Here is a 17,477-nt window from a genome sequence, read left to right as displayed (position 1 = left end):
AGTTAGCCAACAAGACTTTGAAGTTATTTATTTATTTTTTATTTTATTTTAATTCCATTTATATCCCGCCCTTCTCCGAAGACTCAGGGCGGCTTACAAGCTTAGCAATAGCCTTCATTCTATGTATATGCCTGCTTATTAGGGCTTTCACACACACCCCAAGCGGCATTATTACAAAGTCAGCTTAATTGCCCCCAACAATCTGGGTCCTCATTTTAGCTACCTCGGAAGGATGGAAGGCTGAGTCAACCTTGAGCCTGGTGGGATGCGAACCTGCACTAATTGCAGGCAGCTGGTGTTACTTAAGGAGGCATTAGCCCACTGCTCCACCAAGGCTCTTATTTATGAATTTTCCTGCATAGACTGCGTTTTACTGCCCTTCAATATTGAAGCCTACATATAGTTCTACACACTTTTTATCTTACACACTTCTTATTTTAAACTTACTGCTCTGAGTCTTTTGTGAGATGGGATGAACAAAAATGTTGGTCAACAACATGAAAATAATGTAGAGATGCTATGTCTAATACATTTGGGGAAGAGACTGATTTTTTTCCTTCTTTGCTGTTTAGGGTCTTCTAAATTTATTTATTTATTTCAATTTATTGGTTGCCCAAGTCCAAATAAAACAGGGGCCATTAAAATATACAAACAAGCCCAGGTTTGGGAATCAATGCCAGATTTTCAAGGCTTTCCTAAGAGTGAGAGGGCCATCCTTGTTATACAAAATAACAAGAGGATTTCAGTTTGACTGCTGTTAGTCTTAGAAAGCATATTGCTGGATTTGGACTACTAGCAAATGTCTACTAAACTGCTGTATAATGTACCCTCACAAATTATAAAATGCCTGGTGTTCAGAGCTTGTGCTGTAGCAGCTGCCACATTTCACATTAGAGGAATTTGTATTTTTTCAGTACTGAAAAAGTTTCTTCAGTCTGCAGAAGGGTGGGTAGTGCACTACATAAAAGTACTTTTTCATAACGTTGGTGTTGTTCTGAGTAAATATCAATGATTCTTTGCCAAGACAATTTCCCTTGTTTCAGATATACTGATATAGATGATCTTAACAAAATATAAATACTGTAGATTTCAGCACAGTCTTTTTGGACCATGTCCTGAAAAACACGGATTTCATTAAGAAGTAAATGTAGAATTTGTCACTTGTAAATAAGCATTTTCAAAATAGGTCTCATACCTGTGTGCAACTGTAAGCTTCATAGAGTGGGTTAGCTTGCAGGTTCTTAATATTTAAGAATTTATATGAAAGGAAAAAATGACTTGCAACAAGTCCTGTAGTTGTTTGATTGTTCATTTTTGCAAAACACACAGAGATTGACTTTAAATTGTAGTAAGTCTTAATTTGAATTATTTGCAAGTTCCATATATTTGTGATGTGGTTTAATTCAATAAACAAGGGAAATGTGTGCAGTTAATACAGATTTATCAGTACTTCCTAGACTGGACAAACATTTACCAGGATGGAATGAGGTCTCATGCCTTAAGCAGGGGGTTGGACTAGAAGACCTCTTGGGTCCCTTTCAACCCTATGATTCTATGTTCTAATGAGAGTAACACCAGCATAGCTGTACAAGAGAATTTTATCTAAATGAAACGTCAGCAACGTTTGTCAAGTCTGTCTCAATCATCTGTGCACTTAGTGACCATCTCATTTAATGACCTGGTTATTGGAACAGAACATAGTCACTAAACAAGCAGTGGATGCATATGACTCTGTTTCTATACAGTATAATAAATAGCCCATTCTGTTAATGCAGCATTCCATTCTTGTCTAATATTATAAAATGTCTAATATTATAAAATGTTTCCGCTTATGAATCCTCTTGTCTCCATTGGTAACTCCAAATGGAAATTTATCCCCAAAGTGCACTTTAACATTTAATGTCTGCCTGATTTGCCTTTTAAACAATCCAGCGATCAAAAATGAAAGGTATGAGAAATGATTTAGGAAAATATTTACATCAAATGGTGTACGGCAGCCTGAGTTTTTCTTCCATTGTTAAGCTGGTTTACTGTCTTCCATGCTGCAGATGTTAGGAAGTGTCATGATTGGTATCACGGCCTGGGTCATCTGAAACAACACAGCATTTATGGTTTTAACAAAAAAACGTGCTTATTACTATTATCCTTCTCATCTTTCCTATTACCTATTTGCTTATCTTCTCAGCACTATAACTTGGTTGCTTGTATGTTACGGTTTATATTAATTGCTTTATTTAGTATCCTAGTATGATTTATGTTGATTGCTTATTTAGTGTCCTACAACCATCATTGTGTTGTATCTTGATTTAGGATGAATGCATTTTATGATTATAATCAAGTTTGACCACTTGTTGCTTGTATGTACTCTGGGAGCTTATGCACCAGAGACAAATTCCTTGTGTGTCCAATCACACTTGGCCAATAAAGAATTCTAATTGTTATTTTTTCTAGGCACACCAAAGATTTCCTCCCTTGCAGACTATGGGAGTTGTCTATTGCAGTACTGTAGTGCCCTCTGATGGTAAGTACCCTATGCATAAACCTTTCTTTAAGGGATTTTTTGTTCATATGCTCAGGGAATTAATTGGTTTTTTAGCTTACTTAATAATTGTGCATTTTTTAAAATGAAAAAAAAGAGAAATTGAAAGAGGAGGTTAACTTAGAGCCAGTACAGTTCTCGGTGTGTGTTTTTTAAAACCATTTTTCTATTCAAAGAAATTAATGAGGCATCTTGCTTGCTTTAGTCTTTCCACAATACTGAATTGCCAAATGCGGTGCACCGGTTTGGGGGTCGTTTTGTTTTCCTTTGCATATTCTGCTTTGTGAAGAATCTTTCTTCATGGCTTTTTTTTTTGTTCGTGACAAAAACAAATAATTCCTTTCCAAGACTGCATTTTTCTAAGCTGTGGAAGGCTGTTTTGAGCTTCTGCTTTTGTTTTTGAAGGTCAGATTTCTTTTGCAGACAGTGTCAATGACCCCTGTACTGCTGTTTCCCCTTCAAAAGCCAGCTTGTATGTATTCTGTGCATTTATTATAGTTCTGCATTCTTTCTGTTTTGCAAATATATCAGTTGATGAAATGTTCACAACTGATGCTTTAAGACCATTGCTTTGTTTTCTGCATCTCATGCTGAATTTGAAATGCAAATCTTAAGCTGGCAGGGCAGGTTTCAGCTTTCTCTGCTGTGCATTCACATCACCTACCATGTGTGACTAAATAGTATTGGTTGAGTTTCTTAATCAAATTCCTTTAGTGGTATTTCCTTCTGAATACAACTTAATCTGTATTTAAGAACGGTTATGGTTACACTCTGTGAAACTTTTTCTTTCTGTCTGTCTGTGACTCACCTGGTTGTGAAAAATGCTGCAAAACAACCAGGTGGAATAGTGAAAGAGTGGTAAGACATGAAATCTACACCATCATGTTGGAATGTTATAGCAGATTAATAGCCATTGAATATTTCACAAAAATATAAAATCCAACTAGGGAAAAAAAGAACTTCGTGGCTCTCTAAAATAAATCCTGCATAGTGTAGATAAATTTCTGGTTTTTCATTTCTAAACACTGCTCAATCTTTTGAATATTATGAGATATGGAAGATGTATTGTGGGGAACTTAAAAACTCCTTTCTGCTCTCTAAAAAGGCATTTTGAAGCATCATGTTATTCTACCAAAAACAATTTGAGAATAGTCAATGCCTGGAACTATCTGCTTGTCAAACTAGTATTTTAAAAGGCTAAACAACCTAAAGATGTTGTAGAAATAAAATAGATTTCACATTCTAATGTAATTAATAGGTATTGGCCATTTAAAATATTAAACAATCATCATGGTATCAACATAAGATTTGTTCTTGGGAATTTCCTGTTATTGTGTTACTAGTGGGATATTAAAATTGGTTTGCCATCTCATGCAAACTTCACATTTCCCAAATAGGCCATAAAACCAGTGACTAGGCTGTTAATAAATATCTAGTGGTGTGCACAAATATCTGCCTGTTATGTTAGAAGGCTGAAAAAGAACCTTTGCTTACTATACTTTTGTGTAGCTCCATTTAAATTACTTCGTATTTAGTCAGGTACTGTGGTGATATTTCTCTTAGAGGAAAATATATATATATATATATATATATATATATATATATATATATATATATATATATATATATATATATATGTGTGTGTGTGTGTGTGTGTGTGTGTGTGTGTGTGTGTGTGTGTGTGTGTTGTGTGTGTGTGTGTGTGTGTGTGTGTGTTAAGTATTTGTCAAGGCTTTTGAATGCACCTTGTTAATTAACTCTTTCTTTCCTGCTTGGCCTAACCCAAGGCTATCCACAGGATATAGTCAACTTATGACAGCTCATTATTTGTGTAAATTATTCAAATTGCTAATAAAGAATTTGGGAGGCTGAGATGATCATTTCGAACTTCTTATGTTCTCATCAGTCAGTCATACCCTTTATCTGAGATTCGAACCTGGGCTGATTATATATTAGGCAGTTGTTTTAACTTCCTGAGCCACAGGTTTTTTCTCTCTTTTTATTAGCTAGAACGCAAGGGAAATATGTGTTAAGTATATAGAGTTGTACTATATTTAATGAAGAAGAATAGGAGGAATAAAGCTATTGCTTTGTCTCTGGATATTTTTTTTCTGTAAGCAACGTAAGTTAGCTGGAGGATATATATTGTTTTCCTTTAAGAATCCAACAGAGAGGATAAGGCAGGTTGCATCAACTGGTCAACATGTACGAGATTGTTTCAATAATCAATAGTTTAATTGATTCAGGAACGCATTTTGCATTCTTGAGGATGGAAAAGCAGGATGACTGAGGAAATATGCAAGTTTATGACTTAGGTTTTTAATATAAAACAGTGGTGGGTTATTATGTCATAACCAGCATATCTAACAGACTGTCGGAAAGCCTCGTTAACTGCATCTGAAGGAATGATTTAAATATGGTGACGTTCTAGAGTTTGGTTCTCCAATACCTTGATGCTGTTCATCCACATTTCATGAAACCACATCTGCTACCTAAAGCAATCATCTCATTTTGACCTGCGTACAAAACACTGTCAATACTTACAACATATTGCAAGGTGTGGACAACAGAGGACTTGCAGATTATGGAGTACCTAGCCTTATGTCAGAATCCATTTATATCCCATTCATAAAACTCTATGTTTCTAAAATCTTATACCTCTCCCTGGATTCTGCCATTTTTCCAAGGAGGAGAAGAAAAGATGTTAATAGGTACAAACATTGTGTATTCAGCCTGTCGGGGAGGCTGTCTTCAAAGACCAGGGGAAGAACCTTTGAACTGAGAACAACAAAGGAAGGGCGGGGGGGGAAGAGATCTGGTTTGTATCTCCGATTAGAATCTGAAAGGAAGGAGGTAATTGTTGTAAAGGCATGGGAAGATCCCTCTTTCCCATGGAAGGGTTTGACACCTGAATTTTCATTGATCCGGGACTGACCAGATGGTTTGAGGGGAGGGGTTTGACTCGGGGACTTTTTAAAAGTACCAACCTGTAACATAATTTCAGATCCTGTCTAGTATTCCCATTACCAATCATGTTTTAGTAAAAGCTCCTTTTGGACAATTCCTGGTTCAAGAGTTCTTTCTTTCCTAAGATGTGGATTGGGGTGGGTCCTGACACCTTATTTTTTACAGCAGTTAGAATGTGCTGCTGAAATTGACAATAAAACTGTGCTTTTTTCCCATTGGGGAGTCAAATCATGCATTAAGCTTCCATGAAATATTTATACCTCCCTTAAAAGCTATCCAGATCCCAAATGGCTGAAATTTCAGCCCTATCTCTGTGTGTCAGTCCTGCTAGATAGAACAGACCAAGAAATCAACTCCACACAAAAGCTAAAACTACTGTTGCTGAGATTGGCTATAATAACAGAATCCTCCAAATTGGAATAGGATGTTTATTTATTTATTTATTTATTTATTTATTTTATTACATTTCTATACCGCCCTTTCCCGAAGGACTCAGGGCGGTTTACAGGGTAATTAAAAAAACCGAAATGCAAAAGTTAAAACAGATTTAAAAAGAAAAAAATTGTATGTGCCCCTGTCAAATAAAACCCCAGTTGAAATAAGATTGATCCTCAGCCTGGGCCAGAGAGCTCGAAGAGCCAGGTCTTCAGGCCCCGGCGGAATGAACGGAGGTCGGGGGCAGTCCTCAGCTCCACTGGCAGCTGGTTCCAAAGGGCAGGCGCCCCCACTGAGAAGGCTCTATCCCTGGGTGTTACCCGCCGGCAATCTCTTACCGGTGGGACCCTGAGAAGACCCTCCCTGTGGGAGCGCACTGGACGAAGGGAACTTGATGCCGGCAGCAGGTGTTCCCTCAGATATCCCGGACCCAAGCCATTTAGGGCTTTATAGGTCATCACCAGCACCTTGAATCTCACCCGGAGGGCAACTGGAAGCCAATGCAGCTCACGGAGTAGAGGTGTTACATGGGAGTATCGGGAAACCCCTTTCTTTCTATAATTCAGTGAATTAGAGAACTATCTATCTAAACCATTTTCCCATATTATCTGGATGTTCTGCACTTTAAAAGAAAAAAGTTTAACCCCTTCTTGCTATGGTGATGGAGCTTGCATATTTCCACTAAGGTCATCTTCTTTACTGTCTGTAATTGGCTCCAGACATTTTGGGAACTAATCCATTTCCCCAAATACCAAAGGAAAAATTCAGTTTTCTATATTCAACACTGATCTCTGCAATGATCTCCACCCTTCTGGGGCTTGGATAACATTTACTTTGAATAAAGTAGCTACTGCTTCACGACCCATGTTCAGAAACTATTGTTACATGAAAAACCCATTTTCCTACGGAAGGCTTCTCAAGGCTTTGAAGAAGGTCTAAAGTTGATTTATTGAAGCTTCATATAGAAAAAAAGTTGAGGTCAATACAGGTAGTTCTCAACTTACAACCACAATTGAGCCCAAAATTTATGTTGCTAAGTGGGACATTTGTTAAGTGAATTTTGCCCCATTTTACAACTTTTCTTGCCTCTGGTGTTATGTGAATCACTGCGGTTGATGTTAGTAACACGGTTGTTAAGTGAATGTGGCTTCCCCATTGACTTTGCTTGTCAGAAGGTCACAAAAAGGGGATCACATGACCCAAGGATGCAGCAATGGTCATAAATATGAACCAGTTGCCAAGCATCCAAATTTTGATCACATGATCATGGGGATGTTGCAAAGGTCGTGACTGTGAGTCATAAGTCACATTTTTCAGTGCCGTGGTAACTTTGAACAGTCACTAAACGAACTGTTGTAAGTCAAGGACTACCTGTACTTAGCAATCCTCTAGGACAGAGGTCCCCAACCTTTTGGGCACCAGTGACCAGTTCCGTGGAGAGGTTTTTCTGCGGACCGGAGGGTGTGTAGTGTTATGTGGTGCCTGCATCTTGCAGATGGGGCTTTGTTTGTGTGGACTGGTTGCTGGCATGCTGCAGCCCGGTACTGGTCCACGGACTGGGGGTTGGGGACCCCTGCTCTAGGAATCATAGAATGTGTAGAATTGGAAAGGCCCTGAAGGCCTAGTCCTCTGCAGTGTTCAGACAAACCAATTAAATTATGATAAGACACATATTTGCAGGACTGTCTGCTGCCAGGAACGACTTCCCATCGCCCGGTGCGCTCACACAGGGAGGGCCTCCTCAGGGTGCCGTTGGCTAGACAATGTTGGCTGGCAAACCCCAGGGGGAGGGCCTTCTCTGTGGGAGCGTCGGCCCTGTGGAATCAACTTCCCCTTGAGCTCCGGATGGCCCCGGATCTCCGGTCCTTTCGTCGCGGCCTTAAAACATTTCTCTTCCATCAGGCTGACCTGGACTGACGATAGGGATTTTTAAGTAGAATATTTTTAATATTTTACCATTTTATCATTGGGGCTTGTTAGTTTAATCTTTTTTAACATTTGTATTATTGTGTTTTATTGTTGTTAGCCGCCCTGAGTCCTCCTTCGGGAGATAGGGCGGCATATAAGTCCCAAAAATAAATAAATAAATAAATATGTGAACATGTGTTCCTTTTGTCTATAGGCTTCAACTTAGCATCAACATACATCTTAACATGCCTTTCTGAATCTGTTTCAATTGTCCCTGTTTATCCTTCTTAGATGTTACAGTGATTTACCAGAATGGGCTACCGGTGATATCTTTGAGTCTTCCTTCTCGGCGCGAACGTTGCCAGTTTACACTTAAACCTCTCTCAGACTCCGTTGGAGTATTCTTAAAACAACTCCAGGCAGAAGACCGGGGGATCGACCGAGTTGCAATTTATTCACCAGGTACTATTGAGCGTTACTGGAGGAACCCAATGACCCTCTTTCAGCTTTAGATTAGATCGCTGTTTTTCAACCTAAAAGATTCGTAGACTTCAGAATTCCCCAGCTAGCATGCTCTTCGTGGATTATTTACACCAGGGGTCTTCAAACTCGGCCCTTTTATGACTTGTGGACTTCAACTCCCAGAATTCCTCAGCCAGCCTGGCTGAGGAATTCTGGGAGTTGAAGTCCACAAGTCATAAAAGGGCCGAGTTTGAAGACCCATGATTTACACTCAGTGCTACTGATGTGGCTATATTTCACTCTTCTGTTGACTTTTTTTTTTGTTACATCATGCTAATCCTATAGAGATTGGTGTGTAAGATTAGCCACTTCGTTTTTGGAAAAAGAAAAATAGTATGTAACTTTTGGCCTACGGTTTGCCACAAACAAACTGAATTTCCAAAGAAGGGAACGTTAGTCACCCAGTGGAAGTTAAATATATGATAGAAAAAGTAAAAGTATAAAATAGTAGGTCTTAATTATATCTAATATATGCTCTCTGTATTGACCAAAGATTTGTCAGTGGATCGGGGTAAAAGCAGAAGAAAAGTGGACAAAAGATGTTAAAACAATTTCCCCATTTGCCATTTCTTGCTTGTAATAGTATCTGTCAGTAAAAAATCTCTTCCCCTCAAGTCTGTTTCTGGTCTTAGGGCTCCACTGGGAGAAAAAGCATTTGAAATTGGAAAGTTGTTTGCAACTAAAAAGGTAGGAAATAGGTCCCTACCACTTTTGTGCCCCTTTCAATCTCTACCCACTTATTTTGGTTGATATTTTTGCTAATGATCTGTTTTGCTCATACACAGCTCTGCTTCCATCAGTGGAATTATACAAGAATACTTTAGTTTCTTAGATACAGGTAGTCCTCAACTTAACGACCACAATTGGAACCAGAATTCCCATTGTTAAGTGAGTCATGCCCAAATTTTATGTTAAGCGAATTACCGCAGTTATTAAATGAATCACATGGTCATTAAGCAAATCCCGCTTCCCCCTCCCCCCATTGACTTTGCATGTTGGAAGTCAACTGGAAAGGTTGCAAGAGGCAATCATATTACCCTGGGATTCTGCAACCATCATAAATAAATACATGCCAGTTGCCAAGCAACCAAATTTTGATCATGTGCCAATAGGGATGCTGCAGCAGTCATAATTGAAAGGACTGGCCATAAGTCACTTTTCTTCATTGCCATTGTAACTTTGAATGGTCTCTAAGTCAAGGTCTACCTGTACTTTGAGATTATAATTTCGAACCGTTAAAATATAGTTTAAGTTCATTTCTCTAAGGTAGAATATACTAAGTTGCAATGGAACACTGCTGGCCTATTAATAAGTCATATCTAGCTCTTAATACATCTATTCCTGTTTTCCTTTCAGATGGGACACGAGTAGCAGCTTCCACAAGCATAGATCTCCTACTTCTTGATGATTTCAAACTAGTAATTAATGACTTGAGTTACCACGTCCGTCCACCAAAGAGAGGTAACAGCTTCATGCAATTGAGATATATTTCCAGAAGTTATTTGAATGAAACTCCTCCATCTACTAATTAAAAAAGATAATTTCATGTCTGTTTGGAAAGATGCATCTTCTTCAGACTAGCTCATTGATAATTTTGCATAAATATACTATCACCGGCCGTCATGAATATCCACCCTATATCTCCAAGCCTTGAGAATAGTGGTCCTAGAAGGGTTGAGTTGTATGTTCTCCTGAGTCTTGACTGACACCTTTCCCTGTATACTCACATATTCTTTTGTTGTGCTGTAAAATGAAGTTTGGTTTTGAGAAGAGAAACTGTTTTAAAATACCTTCAATCTGATCAGGTAGAAGAGGAAAGATTATTTTGTAAAAACTGTCTGTTTTAAATGTGATTTTAATGCATGACTTTCTGATACTTTACTAGTTTGGCTTTATGCTCTTATTTTGTTTTCCGTGCCCAAGTTGTTTCAGAGCTAAATAGATTTCCTTCTCCATGTTTAGTATCCCAGTTGTATGTTTTTAGTATTATTATTTTTTGTCATAACAGAAGGGCTTGCTGTTTCAAATTGGCACACCTGCTTCTTTAATTGTTTTTATTTATTCATAATTTTAGGGCATTTATGTGGCCATCCATTGTAAATGCATAAATCTAGACAACTAACAACAGTTTGCAAACAATGTAAAATAAAACCTGAAAACATAATCTGAAGTACATAAAAATAATGACAATACGGGTAATCCTTGACTTAAGACCACAGTTGTGCCCAAAATTTCTATTGCTCGGTGAGACTGTTGTTAAGTGAGTTTTGCCCCATTTTACGACCTTTCTTCCCCCAGTTGTTAAGTGAATCACTGCAGTTGTCAAGTTAGTAACACAATTGTAAAAAATGTATCTGGCTTCCCCATTGACTTTGCTTGTGAGAAGGTGGCAAAAGGTGATCCCATGACCTTGGGACACGGCAACTGTCATAAATACGAACCAGTTGCCAAGCGCCTGAATCTTGATCACTTGACCATGGGGATGCTGCAACAGTAAATAAGTGTGAAAAATAGTCAGAAGTCACTTTTTTCCGTACCATTGTAACTAAACCTTTTGTCACTAAACAAAAGGTTGTAATTTGAGGACTACTTGTACAGTGATACAACAGTCCATGCTTTATAAAAACCTCACAACAGGACCCCCTCCTATAGTGGACTTAACTAATATCTTGAGTGACTAGGGCAAAAGTTGAATCTTTGCAGCCTTTTGGAAGACCAAAAGGTTTGGGACCCTCTGCATTTTAGGGGAGACCGTTCCATGTTATTTTTCTCTTCAAAATGAACAGTCAAGGTCACATTTTCAGTAAAGGTAAAAACAGAGGCTTTTTTTTTACTGAATTTGTTTCCCATTCATCATTTATGCAAAGATTAGTCTTTTAACCAAAGACAGATTTCACGATCTATTTTTTCCTTCCATTCAATCGTGTCTGATTTTTGGAGACCTGCTTACCCATTGGAAGGGCTTCAGTAGTCATTTAGGGCTTTGTATATCCTTCGTGTACAATATGTGTTCAGTAAAATATGTGTAAAGATAAGCACGAAAGCGCAAATGAATTGTCTTGCACCCTGGGGTATAAAAATGTAAATTAAGCTACATTAGCCTGGATCAAAGTCCTATCACTTTAGCTTTCTTGGCACTCTTCAGATCAAATACATAACTGGGAAGAAATCTACTTGTAATGGCTTGAATATGTGCTCATTCAAACATTTCTTTTGCTGGATGGTGTGTCCTCTCCATGCTGTATTTAAGCTCATCTTCATGCATGTTTGTTTTTCTTTCTGATGGCAGAAGTTCTTGTATGAATCAGATGGTGCAGAAACTCTATATAATCCTCCCGTTTCTTTTTCCAGACTTAAACTTTTCCCAATATGAGCCAAAAATGAGGTCACCTGATGGCCTTCAGACATGGCCCTTCTCTGCATTATTATTGGGTTTAAGTTCTACTTTTATCACTACATGAAACAAGACATTAATGTTTTCATACATTCTCTATTTTATGTTGCGTTTGTTTTGTAAATGGATGAAACTCATCTTCCTTTATAAACCTTAAAGTATTAAGAGGGAAATGGAATGTGAAGAATCTGAAGTACTTTTTTGATTTGCCAATCCATTTGAGTACAAATTTCACATAGTCATGCATTCCTTATGTGTAATGTTATTACACACACATAGAAACATAAACACACAAGTCTAATAGTTACGGCACCAGGCTGGAAAGCAAGAGATCGTGAGTTTAGGAAAAAGAAGGTGCATTGGATATGTTCACTGCCTTGTAAAAGATAAAGGTAAAGGTTCCCCTGCACATGCGTGCTATTCGTTTCCAACTCTAGGGGCCGGTACTCATCTCCGTTTCAAAGCCGAAGAGCCAGCGCTTGTTCAAGGACGTCTCTGTGGTCATGTGGCCAGCATGACTAGACATCAAAAGTGCATGGAGTGCTGTTACCTTCCCACTGTAGTGGTCCCTATTTTTCTACTTGCATTTTTATGTGCTTTTGAATTGCTAGGTTGGCAGAAGCTGGGACGAGTAACAGGCATTCACTCTGTTACGCGGCACTCAGAATTCGACCCGCCAAACTGCCGACCTTCTGATCGACAGGCTCAGCATCCTAACCTACTGAGCCACCTTGAGTTATTTATAAATGTAATAAAGGCGGGATACAAATAAAATGAAATGAAATAGAATGTCTACCTGTTGTTCACTGACTGAGTCCAAAAGCCAATTAATGTTAACTACCAAACACTAATATTTTCAAGTGACTTTCAATTATTTGCTGTAGAATGGACTTTTAGCTTAAAAAATAAAGGCAATGTTAAAAGTATGGCCAGATTGTCAGATTTCAGATTCTGAATTTTAAATGGAATTTTAGGCTTTCCTATTTCTGTAATTTGCCAATCCTGCCTAGAAGTGTTTTTATCTTGGGTGAGGCGAGTATCAGCCAAACTGATATTGGAGCAGTGTTTGATTGTTTAAAAAGTTCTCAGAACACGAGTTGCCATGCAACGCATCGAGTAATCCAGTTAATTCCATCCATGTTTTATTTGGTTTTGTACATTTCAGTCCTTCAGCGTGCCATCACACTGTGAAAAATAAGAGACCTGTGTTCTTCTTTAGATCTCTTAAGCCACGAAGATGCCACCACATTGAATGATGTGAAGACCCTGGTTCAGCAGCTCTATACCACACTGTGTATTGAAGAACACCAGCTGAATAAGGAGAAGGAATTGATTGGGAGGTTAGAAGACCTCAAACAGCAATTGGCTCCCCTGGAAAAAGTGAGGGCATTGGGATTTGTTTCAATAGGCTTGACAGCTGAACAAAGAATATGTATTGTACCTTAATGGCTTCAGACAACACTGGAAAAGAAAAACTCTTTTTCATATGTAAATTTATTTCTTGGACTAATTTTAAGTGATCTAAAAAATATCTATTACGGTACTGTATGTATTGCAGTGCTTTTTTTGTAAAAGAAAAAGGTGCCGGAACTCACACATGTCATACAACCCGCCTTGCCTACCCTACAAGGTTCCATCCAAAAAAGGTGCCGGAACTCCGTTCTGAGCATTTTATGACAAAAAAAAGCCCTAATGTTTTGTAATAATTGATTTAAAATCATATAAAGGAAAAATAGACAAAAGTCTCCTGATCCCTATCCAGCCACCCAGACAAGTGATTTCCTTGTCAGATATTCTTGAGCTACTAACTCTTCAGACTGCAACATGTTGAGACTTATCTATTAATGAATGGGTCTAGATCTGGACATTTCTATTTAAAAACTAGTAAATGGAAGGGAAGAGGAACATGAGATGCTATAAAGCACTGTTTCCCAGTTTATTGAATCATGGTTAGTTTGTCCACAACTAAGTAGAAGATTCTCAAATACTGTGCACAGACACATGGACTCCTCTTGCGTCTGTATTGGCTTTGCTCATTAGTCTTTGTCACGGTGTTTTTCAATGTCAGCAACTTTTAAGACGGGTGGGCTTCAACTCCCAGAATTGGCCAGAAAATTCTAGGAGTTGAAATCCACCCATTTTACAGTTGCCAAGGTTGAAAAAACAATATAAGGAACTATTTTAATGTCTGTTTAGTCATCAGGATCTGAAACCCCTGTTTTGAAAAGTGTGTTAAATCACAGTTCCTGGTGTTGGGCTAAGCAAGATTGGTGCACAAGAGTGTTGTAAACACATCATGGAAAGGGGAAAAGAAATTGGGATTGGCTCTTCTTTCAAATAAATAAATAAATAAATGAAAATGCTTATGGCATTGTAGAAATGCCAAATCCAAACCAAGAACAAATAGTGGCTTAATCTTCTGTTTGAAATTAGTAGCCATAATCTTTTGCTTGATTGCTTTTACTACAGATAAGACAAGAATCCTAGTTCCTAGTGGTAGACTAATTCAAGAGGGATTATAATGAGGGAGGAATTCTGTTCTACTATTGGAGAAGAGGCTTCGGTTCTGGAATTCTGGGTGTTGGTCCACACATCTTAACGTTACTAAGGTTGAGAAGCACTGGTCTAGTGAGACATCCATATTTTTGATAGGGGGACTAAATGAAGGATTTAATTTAATTTAATAATAATTTAATAATTTAATTTGTATACCGCCCTTCTCCCAAAGGACTCAGGGCGGTGAACAGGGCAATACATAATAAAAAACAGGATACAAAAATTAAAAAGTAATTAAACAACAATGCCCGTAATAAATTAATACATATTAAAAGTTAAAACCGATTTATAAAACCCAACCCCAAGTAAACATTTATGTGGATATGATGAGGTACTCCGTCCTTGGGTTATTTATAAGCATTCCCTTCTTCCTATAAAACCTGGAAGAGGGTGCATCTTAATTTGAACTATTTTATTTTAAATCGAGAAGGTGGGACAGGGACTTATTAGAAAGCAAGGACTTTATTAGAGCATTGGAAACACTTGGCAGCTACTCAAAAAGAATGGAAAATTGGTTATTCTACATTTAAAACAATCTGTCATTTAGTCCCCGGTCAAAAAAATATTAGCATGAAAAACACTTCTAACTAGACCAGTGTTTGTCAACCTTAGCAACTTTAAGATAGGTGGACCTCAACTCCTAGAATTCCTCAGCCTAGTCAGAAGCGCTCGGGTTACTGTACAGCTGTGCTTGGGTGATGTTTGAACTTTTTATTAAAAGCCACTGCTCAATACTTTTCTAGCCCTGGACATTTTTTTTTGCAGGTCAGGATGGAAATTTGCAGAAAAGCAGAGAAGAGGACAACCTGGCTACTGTGGGGCGGGCTGGCTTACATGGCAACTCAGTTTGGAATATTGGCTCGGCTCACCTGGTGGGAATATTCTTGGGACATTATGGAGCCAGTCACCTACTTCATCACATATGGCAGTGCCATGGCAATGTATGCATACTTCGTAGTAACGCGTCAGGTAAGATGGGCTTTGCATTAAATTCAATAATTTTTGGAAAAAGGAGGTTGCATAATTTATGTCAAGCCTGGGCAATATGACATAGATCAGGGGTCTTCAAACTTGGCCCTTTTATGACTTGTGGACTTCAACTCCCAGAATTCCTCAGCCAGGCACACTGGCTGAGGAATTCTGGGAGTTGAAGTCCACAAGTCATAAAAGGGCCAGGTTTGAAGACCCCTGCTCTAATACTTATACGTGTGTGAATTGGTCTTTAAGATTCTAATTTTGTACGTTAGCTAATTTTCTTCTGGTAGTCATCTGTATTTTTTTTAATCCCATTTATATCCTGTCCTCCGAAGACTAAGGGCAGCTTACAATCTAAAGCACAAATCAATCAGTTTGCATCTCGTGTAGTGTTTTCATTTTCATTGACCACCAGGAGGCACTATGTGATCAATTTGATCCTTACTGGGATTTTTCAGATGTATACCGCCCTTCTCCTTGGTAGGGACTCAGGGCGGTTCACAGGGCATATATAAAAAAAGACAATACAAAAATTAAAAAAGATTAAACCAATGCCCAGTTAAAAACAGTAATACAATTCTAAAACGACAATTTAAAACCCATAATCCCCCGTCAGGCCAGACCAGCTAATTCAAATAGGTGGGTCTTCAGGCCACGACGGAAAGTTCGGAGATCTGATGCCGTCCGGAGCTCCACCGGCAGTTGGTTCCATAATGCCGGAGCGCCCACAGAGAAGGCTCTCCCCCTGGGGGCCACCAGTCGGCATTCCCTGACTGGCGGCACCCTGAGGAGGCCCTCTCTGTGAGAACGCACAGGGTGGAGGGGAGTTGATGCCGGCAGCAGGTGGTCCCCGAGGTAACCCGGACCCATGCCATGTAAGGACTTAAAGATCATAACCAAAACCTTGAACCTCACCCGGAAGACAACTGGTAACCAATGCAGCTCGCGGAGCAAAGGTGTAACATGGGAGTACCGGGAAACTCCCAAGACAACTCTCGCGGCCGCATTCTGTACCAGTTGGAGCCTCCGAGTGGTCTTCAAGGGAAGCCCCATGTAGAGAGCATTACAGTAGTCAAGGCGAGAGGTCACGAGCGCATGAGTGACCGTACACAGGGCATCCCGGTCCAGATAGGGCCGCAACTGGCGCACCAGGCGGACCTGGGCAAAAGCCCCCCTAGTCACGGCCACTATATGATCTTCCAGGGTAAGCCGTGAATCTAGGAGGACTCCCAAGTTGCGAGCCCTATCCACGGGGGGTAAGAGCTCACCCCCCATAGATAGAGATGGAACATTTTGAATGTCCCGGGATGCCGGAATGTACAGCCACTCAGTCTTGTCAGGGTTGAGTTGAAGTCTGTTCCTCCCCATCCAGACCCGAACCGCCTCCAGGCAACGGGACATCACAGCGAGGGCATCACTGGGGTGGTTTGGGGTCGAAAAGAAAAGTTGGGTATCATCGGCATATTGATGATACCCAACTCCAAAACCACGAATGATCTCACCCAGCGGTTTCATGTAGATGTTGAACAGGAGAGGCGAGAGAACCGACCCCTGAGGAACTCCACAAACGAGAGACCTAGGGGCCGATCTCTGCCCCCCTGCCAACACCGACTGCGAGCGTCCCAGGAGATAGGAGGAGAACCACTGAAGAACTGTGCCTCCCACTCCCAATCCCCTGAGACGCCGCAGCAAGATACCATGGTCGATGGTATCGAAAGCCGCCGAGAGGTCTAATAGGACTAGGACAGAGGAATATCCCCTATCCCGAGCCCTCCAGAGATCATTCACCAGAGCGACCAATGCCGTCTCTGTGCTGTACCCAGGCCTGAAACCCGATTGGTAGGGGTCCAGATAATCCGCTTCATCCAGGACCAGAGGGAGCTGATGCGCCACCACACTCTCGACAACCTTCGCAAGAAAGCGAAGGTTGGAGACTGGACGAAAGTTGTTCAATACAGCTGGGTCCAAGGCAGGCTTCTTGAGGAGAGGTCTCACCACCGCCTCCTTCAAGACGGTGGGGAAATAACCCTCACTCAAAGAAGCAGATATAACCGCCTGGAGCCAGCCTCGTGTCCTCTCCCTAGCTGCATAAACCAGCCAGGAAGGGCACGGGTCCAACAAACATGTGGAGGAGCTCAGCCTCCCCATAATCCTGTCCACTTCATCAGGGGTCACAGAATC

General features: G+C 39.9%; 1 protein-coding gene across 2 annotated transcripts in view; it reads left to right on the top strand.

Annotated features, from left to right (window-relative positions):
- MCU (mitochondrial calcium uniporter) overlaps positions 1–17,477 on the top strand; it is a 165,678-nt gene that overhangs the window by 139,669 nt on the left and 8,532 nt on the right. For both annotated transcript variants that reach the window (XM_081328505.1, XM_081328504.1), the window contains 5 exons: positions 2,452–2,521; positions 8,141–8,311; positions 9,728–9,832; positions 12,985–13,145; positions 15,087–15,290. In XM_081328505.1, the coding sequence (XP_081184631.1) occupies positions 2,482–2,521; positions 8,141–8,311; positions 9,728–9,832; positions 12,985–13,145; positions 15,087–15,290 (681 nt within the window). In that variant the 5' untranslated portion in view covers positions 2,452–2,481. The remainder of the gene's footprint in view (positions 1–2,451; positions 2,522–8,140; positions 8,312–9,727; positions 9,833–12,984; positions 13,146–15,086; positions 15,291–17,477) is intronic.

Source organism: Vipera berus (genome assembly GCF_964194415.1).
Source record: "Vipera berus genome assembly, chromosome: 5".
In the NCBI taxonomy this organism is placed as follows: Eukaryota; Metazoa; Chordata; class Lepidosauria; order Squamata; family Viperidae; genus Vipera; species Vipera berus.
Note: the sequence above shows the minus strand (reverse complement) of the source record. Positions and strands in the feature narration are given on the sequence as shown.